The sequence below is a fragment of the Arachis ipaensis genome, chromosome B10 (assembly GCF_059453495.1).
Source record: "Arachis ipaensis isolate K30076 ecotype BB chromosome B10, ASM5945349v1, whole genome shotgun sequence".
NCBI classification, from domain to species: Eukaryota; Viridiplantae; Streptophyta; class Magnoliopsida; order Fabales; family Fabaceae; genus Arachis; species Arachis ipaensis.
In genome coordinates this window covers 122,641,589-122,650,242 of record NC_142435.1, presented here as the reverse complement: position 1 = coordinate 122,650,242, position 8,654 = coordinate 122,641,589, and the positions used below count along the sequence as shown (strand labels likewise).

Sequence of the window (8,654 nt, the reverse complement as noted above, 5' to 3'; positions counted from 1 at the left end):
GAAGGTGAAGATAGAGCATCAAAAACCGTCGGGAATGTTACAGCCACTTGAGATTTCTCAGTGGAAGTGGAAAGGAATTGCAATGGATTTTATGACCGGTTTACCGAGGACTAGGTCGGGATTTGATGTGGTTTGCGTGATTGTGGATCGCTTAACCAAATCCGCCCATTTTTTGCCTATCCGAGTGAACTGTTCTATGGAGGAGTTAGCAAAGTTGTATATAAAGGAGATAGTAAGGTTGCATGGTGTGCCGTCAAGCATAGTATCGGACCGTGATCCCCGATTCATATCAAGGTTTTGGGGAGCTTTCCAAAGAGCCTTCGGTACAAAGCTATGTCTCAGTACTGCATATCATCCACCGACGGATGGACAGTCGGAAATGACTATTCAGACGTTGGAAGATATGCTGAGATAATGTGTTTTGGATCAACCCAGAAGTTGGGATCGTTACATGCCGTTGGTGGAGTTTGCGTACAACAATAGCTTTCATGCGAGCATAGGGATGGCTCCGTATGAGGCCTTGTATGGACGGAAGTGCCAATCTCCCCTCTGTTGGTATGAATCTGGTGAAGCAAGTGTTTTAGGTCCTAATTTGGTAGCCGAGACTACTGAGAAGATTACAAAGATACGGGAGAGAATTCTAACTGCCCAGAGCCGACAGAAGAGTTATGTGGATCAAAGAAGGAAACCGTTAGAGTTTGAAGTGGGAGAACATGTATTCCTGAGGGTTACACCGACAACTGGGATCAGAAGAGCCATTAAGACCAAGAAGTTGAATCCGAGGTATATAGGACCGTTTGGGATTCTACGGCGATTCGGGCCGGTGGCGTATCAAGTAGCTTTCCCACCTCATCTGTCTAACCTGTATGACATATTCCATGTGTCACAGCTTCGTAAATACGCGTCGGATGCGGCACATGTGTTGGAGCCTGAATCGGTCGAGTTGAGGGAGAACTTGACTTTCCAAGTAACACCAGTGCGTATTGACGACTCTAGTGTCAAGAAGCTACAAGGAAAGAAAGTTCAATTGGTCAAAGTTGCTTGGAAGCGAGCAGGAGTTGAGGAGCATACGTGGGAATTGGAGTCTGAGATGTGAAAGGATTATGCCGAGCTATTCTCAGGTAATTCAAATTTTGAGGGCAAAATTTCTTATTTGGTAGGGAGACCGCAACTAATCAACCGGTTAATTAAGTGATAATATTGTCCAAATTAGACTCCGAAAAATTAGAGAGAGACTTTGAGGATTTAAAGGTGATTTTTGGACTCAGTAGGTCTTTCTGTGTCAGAAAATGTGTTTTCTGCGAAAAATCGTAAAAATCCGCAAAAAACTGCAAACTGATGGTTGAACCGGTTCAAGTCTGCCCAGTACCGCACGAAAAAAAGTGAAAACTGTCAAAAACCTTAGAAAAACATTAGAAATGGAAAACCGGGCATTAATTTTAAAGGTTTGACCCAAAGTTGGGCCAAACGGGCTAAAAATGCTAACGAGTTGGACCGGGCCCAAGTTGGACCCAAGCCCAACATATATAAGGTTCATTTAATGAACCCTACCCTTTCACCAACACACACACATCAGAATTGAAAGAGGGAGAGGAGAAAAGATTGAGTACTATTCACTTCAATTTTCTCAAGCTCATATCTTGAGCTACAGAGCTTCGATCGCCGCACTGTTTGCAGCTACACATTCCTTGTGAAGAGCTCTACAAAACCCATATAAGAAATTGGTAAGGAAAGCTCGAATCCGTCTCATTTCTCTCCAAAATTTTGGTCTTAGGGTTTTGGGATTAAGTGAGTTTTTGTGATTTTAGATGTTTAGGTTCACTCTAATCCTTGGTTAGCATTGGGTTTTGGCTTCCAAAGCTATTGGGAAAGGTAAGAGCTCTTGAACCTTTATGAGATTATGTTTATGTTGAACCCTAGGTTAATTTGTGGTGATTTATATGTATATAGCTTGATTATTATGAGTTTGGGAGCTATTGGAACATATTGGTGCTTGTTGAAGTGGAATTGAAAGCTTGGTTTGGAGTTGAGAGCTTGCTTGTGCTCATTTTGGGTTTTTGTGCATATAAGGAATCAGCCAAGGTATGGTTTTGGTTTTTCCTATGTAGTATATAATATTCATGGATACTTAGGCTAGTGACCCATAGGATAGGTTTGAATTTAAATGGTTGTTGAGTTGTTAAATGATGATATGTGATGATGTATGATGAATTGATGATTGTTGAGTTTGATTATGATGATTGATAGTGATATGATGAGGGTGAATGATTTATGAAGTTGAGAAGTGAATTGTGTTGGTGTATGTTATATTGATGTTGATGAATTGGTAATGTAGTTGGAAAAATATTAATGAGGTTTGATATATGTGATATTTTGATGTTGAGAATGAGGATGAGTGAAGGTGAAGGAAGATGTCGTAAGTTTGGTGTAGTATGACATAGAGGGTTGATTTTAATGATAAATGGAGTTTGGAATGGTTTGGTATGGTATGGTTTTGGTTGTGTTTTATAAGCATTTGTGGAAGTTGTGAAATTGGGTAAAAGTTGGTTTTTAGTGAACTTTGTCTGATCATAACTTTTGCCTCGATTTACAAAATTGGTTGAAATTTCTTTAGAATTAAAGCTTACTACAAACCTTTCAAATCGATATAAAGTTTGTAAAATTTGGGTTTTTGTAGAGGGAGTTATGATCATTCAAAATTGGTGTTAAAAATATGAAATTTTGCTAAGTTGCAGCATTTTGAGATTTCTGGTATGTGCGCACGTACAGCCTTGTGCGCACGCACAATCCTGCAAAAATCTTAATCTGTGTGGACGCACAGACCCGTGCGCATACACAGGCAGGAAAATGTGTTCTGTTTGCAGCGCTAGCACAGCTTGTGCGCGCACATACCTAAGGGAGAATTGCAACCTGTACGTATGCAGAGCCCTATGCGCATGCACACGTTAGGAAGACCAGTCTGTTAGAGGCGCTGGCACAGGTTGTGCGAGCGAATAGACATTGAAAATTTTGACACCTGTGCGTACGCACACCTCTATGAGTACGCACACTTTTGAAAACTCTTCTGGGCGTGCGCGTGCATACTCCTGTGCGGACGCACACGCTCTGTTTCTCAAATTTACTTTGATTGCAACTATTCTACCTTCCCAATAAGGTTGAACGCTTCTCTAACACCATTTTAAGACTCTTGGTCCTAGTTTTGGACATTTAGAACATTGGGAAAGTATTTGATGGCTTTAGATGATATTATTCGGAAAACTTAGAAAACAGAGGCCTAGGTTTCTGGCGTGTTGAGGAAGGTGTGATGTTATGCGATGAATGGTTGATATATGAGATGAGAATTGAGGAACTGTTGAGTTCGGAATAAAAATGTGAATTGACAGTGGTTGAGATGAGTCGAGGACTCAAATGCATGATGAGGAATCACTGATGTATTGAAACTGTTTTCTGAAAAACTACTGCACTATTGTTTTATATTGAGATTATGAGACGCTATGCGCCCAGCAGGGACGGTGGTTGGATCCCTGACGATTGAATTCTTGCTAGTAAAGAATTTTTATAAAAATATAATCGCGTTGTAAGTATAGTTTCGAAACCAGCAAAGAATTCTTTCGCATAAAAGTTTGGTTGTCACAAGTAACAAAACCCAATAAAATTTGTAACCGAAGTATTTAAACCTTGGGTCATCTTCTCAAGGAATTGCAGGGAAGCATGGTTTATTATTGGTTATGAAAATTGTATATTTTTGGGTTTTTGAAATAGGGAACAAGTAAATTAAATGGCAAGAAAAATAAATTAATAATTATAAAAAAAAACTCTTGGCAAGGTATGAGAACTGGAAATCCTATCCTAGTTATCCTTATCAGGTGTGATGAGAATTGGTTTTTGCTTCCACTTAGTTAACCCTTACTAAATAAAGGAAAGTCAAGTGGACTAATCAATTTGATCCTCAAGTCCTAGTCAACTCCTGTGGAAAGACTAGCTTTAGAGCGATCCAAATCAATCAGCAATTCCCAATTTTCAATCAACTGCTGAGTCTGATAACTCAAGTGTTACGAATTACTTAACCAAAGCAAAAAGGGAGAAAATCTACTCGAATAAAAATGCCTTCATATTGGAAGCAGCAGTAACATAAATAAAAGAAAGAAATCTTAAATCTGAAATACCTCAATATGTATTAATTAAGAAAATCAATCCTAACATGGAGTTCATAAACCAAATTGAAAAGATAAATAATAATTAAAGTAATAGAATAAATAAAAGTAGAAAATAAATTAAAGGAACATTGAACCTGTGATTGAAGAGAAGTAGCCTAATCATAATAGAAATCCTAAATCCTAATCCTAATCCTAAATTCTAAGAGAGAGGAGAGAGCCTCTCTCTCTCTCTCTAAAACTACATCTAAAACCTAAAATTCTGAATTATGAATGTTGTATATTGTTGTCTTTTTGAATGGATGCATTCTCCCACTTTATAGCCTATAATATGTGTTTTCTGGGCCAAAAACTGGGTCAAAAACAGCCCAAAAATTGCCCTCAGCGATTTCTAGTACGTACAGGTCGCTGCAAAGTCACGCGGAAGCGTCGTCCACGCGTTCGCGCGGATTGAGTTTTTGCCAGGTCACGCATCTGCGTGATCCATGCGTTCGTGTCACCTGGCTTTGGGGCAGCTATGAAAAATTATATATCGTTACGAAGCCTCGGATGTTATCTTTCCAACGCAACTAAAACCGCATCATTTGGACCTCTGTAGCTCAAGTTATGGTCGATTTAGTACCAAGAGGTCAGGCTGGACAACTTTAGCAGTTCCTTCAGTTTCTTGTATTCCTTCCACTTTTGCATGCTTCCTTTCCATCCTCTAAGCCATTCCTGCCCTGTAATCTCTAAAATCACTAAACGCACATATCACGGCATCGAATGGTAATAAGAGATGGTTAATATTAGCAAATATAAGGCCAAAGAAGCATGTTTTCAATCATAGCACAAAATCAGGAAGGACAAATGTAAACTCATGCAAATCATATGAATAAGTGTGAGAATAATGGATAAAATCCATTAAATTAAGCACAGGATAAACCATAAAATAGGGGTTTATCAACCTCCCCACACTTAAACATTAGCATGTCCTCATGCTAAGCTCAAGAGAAGCTATAAGAGAGTGAAGGGGAATGGTAGAAAGTATGTAATGCAACCTATCTATATGAATGCAACTACATGCAAAATATTTCTACCTACTTGGTTAAAAGTAAATAAACCTTTCAAGAACAAATATGAACTGGATTTCACTAATTCAAATCACAAAATAAAGTACAAGTAAACTTGTAGAAGAAAATAGCTCATGAAAGCCGGGAACAAAGAATCGAGCGTCGAACCCTCACCGAAAGTGTATACACTCTAATCACTCAAGTGTTTAAGGTTCGACTCTCTCAATTCTCTACTAATCTTGCTTTCTAAGGCTTGCTCTTCTTCTACCAATCAACATAAATTTAATGTACAAATACATAAATCAAGAGGTCTATCTTTTAAGGGTTGTAATGGGGTTAGGGTCAAGGTAGGAATGTATTTGGTCAAGTGGACTACATCTGAATCCTTAATTAACTTAAACTTTCCACCTAACTTAGACAATCCATGTAATCATAATATAAAGCCTGACTACCCATTAATTATATTTTCCACATATTCATGCATTCTAATTTCAAGTACAGTACATATGCATTACTTTCACCATTTACTTTGGGGCATTTTGTCCCCTTTTACTTATTTGCTCTTTTTCTTTTTCTCTCTTTTTTTTCTTTTTTCTATTTTTCTTTTCTTAATAATAATTTTTTTTATAATTTTTCTTTCTTTTGCTTTTCTCAAGGCATATGATTAAGGTATTGAATGCATGAACATATTCTCAACATTCTTTCACATTTTCAGAAAATTCTAACATACTCAATTCTCAAACCAAATGTTTCCAAACCCACTTTCCCCACACTTAAATCATGAGCACTCTCACTAGTCTAAGCTAACCAAGGATTCAAATTAAGGACATTATTGTTTTCCGCTTAGAGTTAATGATGTGCTAAAGTAAAGAACAAAGGGGTAAAATAGGCTCAAAATTGGTTTGCAAGGGATAATGAAAGGGTAAGGCCATATGAGTATGTAAGCTCAGTGAAACAAGGCCTCAATCATATAAGTATATGCATACATTAAATAATAGAAATATAAAATTAAGCAAGTCAAAGATCACAATTTTAGAGAGAAAAATACACACCAAAAATAGAATATTGGTTGATAAAATACAACCAATCGAATAGGCTCAAAATCTCACTGGTTTTGTGTATTCGAGCTCTAAACCATGTTCCAAAATAATATTTCTTCAAACAAGTTTATCAAAAAATTTTCAATTTAAATTAGTGAAATATTATAAAAATTTTCTTGAAAAAGAAAATATTACTTCAACCAAGCAGTGGTAGAATATGCACAAAATCAAACAAATATGCAATCAAAAACAAATATGCAATCAAACATGCAAATGCAACAATAAACAAACAAAGAAAACAAAACATTGGTGTTGAAAAGAGGGTAACTAACCCCTGGAAGTCGGTATCGACCTCCCCACACTTAAAGATTGCACCGTCCTCGGTGCATGCTGAGATGTGCAGGTGGACGGGCTGCTACAACTGATGCTTTTCTCCAAAGATTGTGCAGATGGACTTGTCTGTTGCCCTATATAGAAGTTCTTTTCCTTTCCTTTTCTGGTGGCCATCCTGAAAGAAGAGGAAAATAAGAAAAGTAACCCAGAAACAAAGATAGAAAACAAATAAAATATGGGTGTTAATGCCAAATAATAAGGGTCTCAATTACATGGTAGCTACAACATGCAAGTGAGAAGATAGTAGAAACAAATGGCATTTCAATAGTGCAAAAGTTGCAACAATGGGGAAAAGGCAGTAGGTAATGAAAGAGAGTATAAACTCAGGTCAATGCAAAAGTAATGCAAGTATCATAAAAGATTTAGCATTGACTTAAATAATATTACCTAACAGTGTAAAACAAGTCACTAAGCACCAAAATAATATTAGAAAAGATATAACAGTTGACTAAGAACATTTAACACCAATGGTAAAATAATAAACTTAGAAAAGAAAATAAAATATACACGAGATTGAGATGCAATGAATGCAAATAAATCAAGTAAAATAGAATGAAAGAGAATAAGGATGAGAAGTTAAAGAAAAGAAGAAAAAGAAAGTAAGAAAGGAGGAAGAAAGAATAAGAAAAGATAGAAGAAAGAAGAAAGAATGATAATAGAAAGAGAAGTAGGATTGGAGAAGAAAAGATACGAATTCTGGCGCTAATCTGGATAAACTGTGCGTCGCATATGATGCGGACGTGTGGAGCACGCGATCGCGTGGTGTGTGATATTATCCAGGTGACACGGACGCGTGGGTCACGCGATCGCGTGGCCTAATTTGTGCTATTGGCGCGAATGCAGCCGTGCGTTCGCGCAACTCTCTGTTTTAAATGCATTTTGCCAAAATTTGGGGTGACGCGTTCACATGGTTGACACGATCGCGTGAATGGCCATATTTTGAAAACGGCGCGGACGCGTGGTAGGGCTTGTGCTTCTAGCATCATCCCAGCCCAGCTCCATCATAACTCTCTGCCATACACCTCTTTACGTCGATTTTGCAGGGCCACGCGGTCGCGTGGGCCACGCGGTCGCGTGGGCGACGCGGTCGCGTGGGAGGCTCTTTTTCAGAATGACGCAGACGCGTCAGGGACGCGTTTGCATGGGCATGGTTGTGCCTAAGGCACGCCTCTAGCCACGCTGATGCACGGAAACTTGTCTCTCAACAATTTCCCTCGGCAAGTATACCGAATTGTCGTCAAGTAAAAACTCACAATAGAGTGAGGTCGAATCCCACAAGGATTGATTGGTCAATCAACTTTAATTAGAGGAACGTTCTAGTTAAGCTAAGCAGAATTCAATGTGAGAGTTGCAGGAAATTAAATGGCAGGAAAGTAAATTGCAGAATGTTAAATGGGGATTTGGGGGGATGAGCATAAGAGTAAATTGCAGAAATTAAAGAGAAATGGGTGAGATCAGAAATGGGGAAGTCATTGGGTTTAGGAGATGTTTCATTCTCTGGATCAAGTTCATTTTCATCTCTTCCTCAATCAATGCATTCATTGATCTCCTTGGCAATCTTAAGTGATTGAATTCCAATTCCTTGGTAATTCAATCTCTCAAATCTTGATCAATAGCCAATTCTTTGGTCTAATTGCTCATGAGAAGAGATGAAGTATGGTCACTGATTATACCACATGTATTTCCAAATCAAAGTATTGGTAGGATTATATGTCACTATATCCATCCAAACCCAATTTGGTCCAACATGAGAAAGCATTTCTAGCATGATCTCTTCATTCCTCTTCCAAGGTTCCGAAGAGATCTAAGTATGAATAGTTTCTTTTCCAAGATAACTACCCAATTGGATGAAGATTGAAAGGTTTCTAGTAAAATCAAGAGAAAAGAAAGAGGAAGAATAATGAAAACTATTATTGATCCATCAAATTACAACAGAGCTTCCTAACCCAATGAAAGGGATTTAGTTGTTCATAGCTCTTGGAATAGAAAACAAAGATGGAGAATGCATTCTGAAGTAA

General features: G+C 38.0%; 1 protein-coding gene across 1 annotated transcript; it reads left to right on the top strand.

The window, feature by feature from the left end:
- Positions 1-502: 502 nt before the first annotated feature.
- Positions 503-1,096, top strand: LOC148581552 (uncharacterized). Its single transcript, XM_088492502.1, has one exon. It carries the CDS (start codon positions 503-505, stop codon positions 1,094-1,096), a length of 594 nt encoding a protein of 197 aa, XP_088348628.1.
- Positions 1,097-8,654: the final 7,558 nt, after the last annotated feature.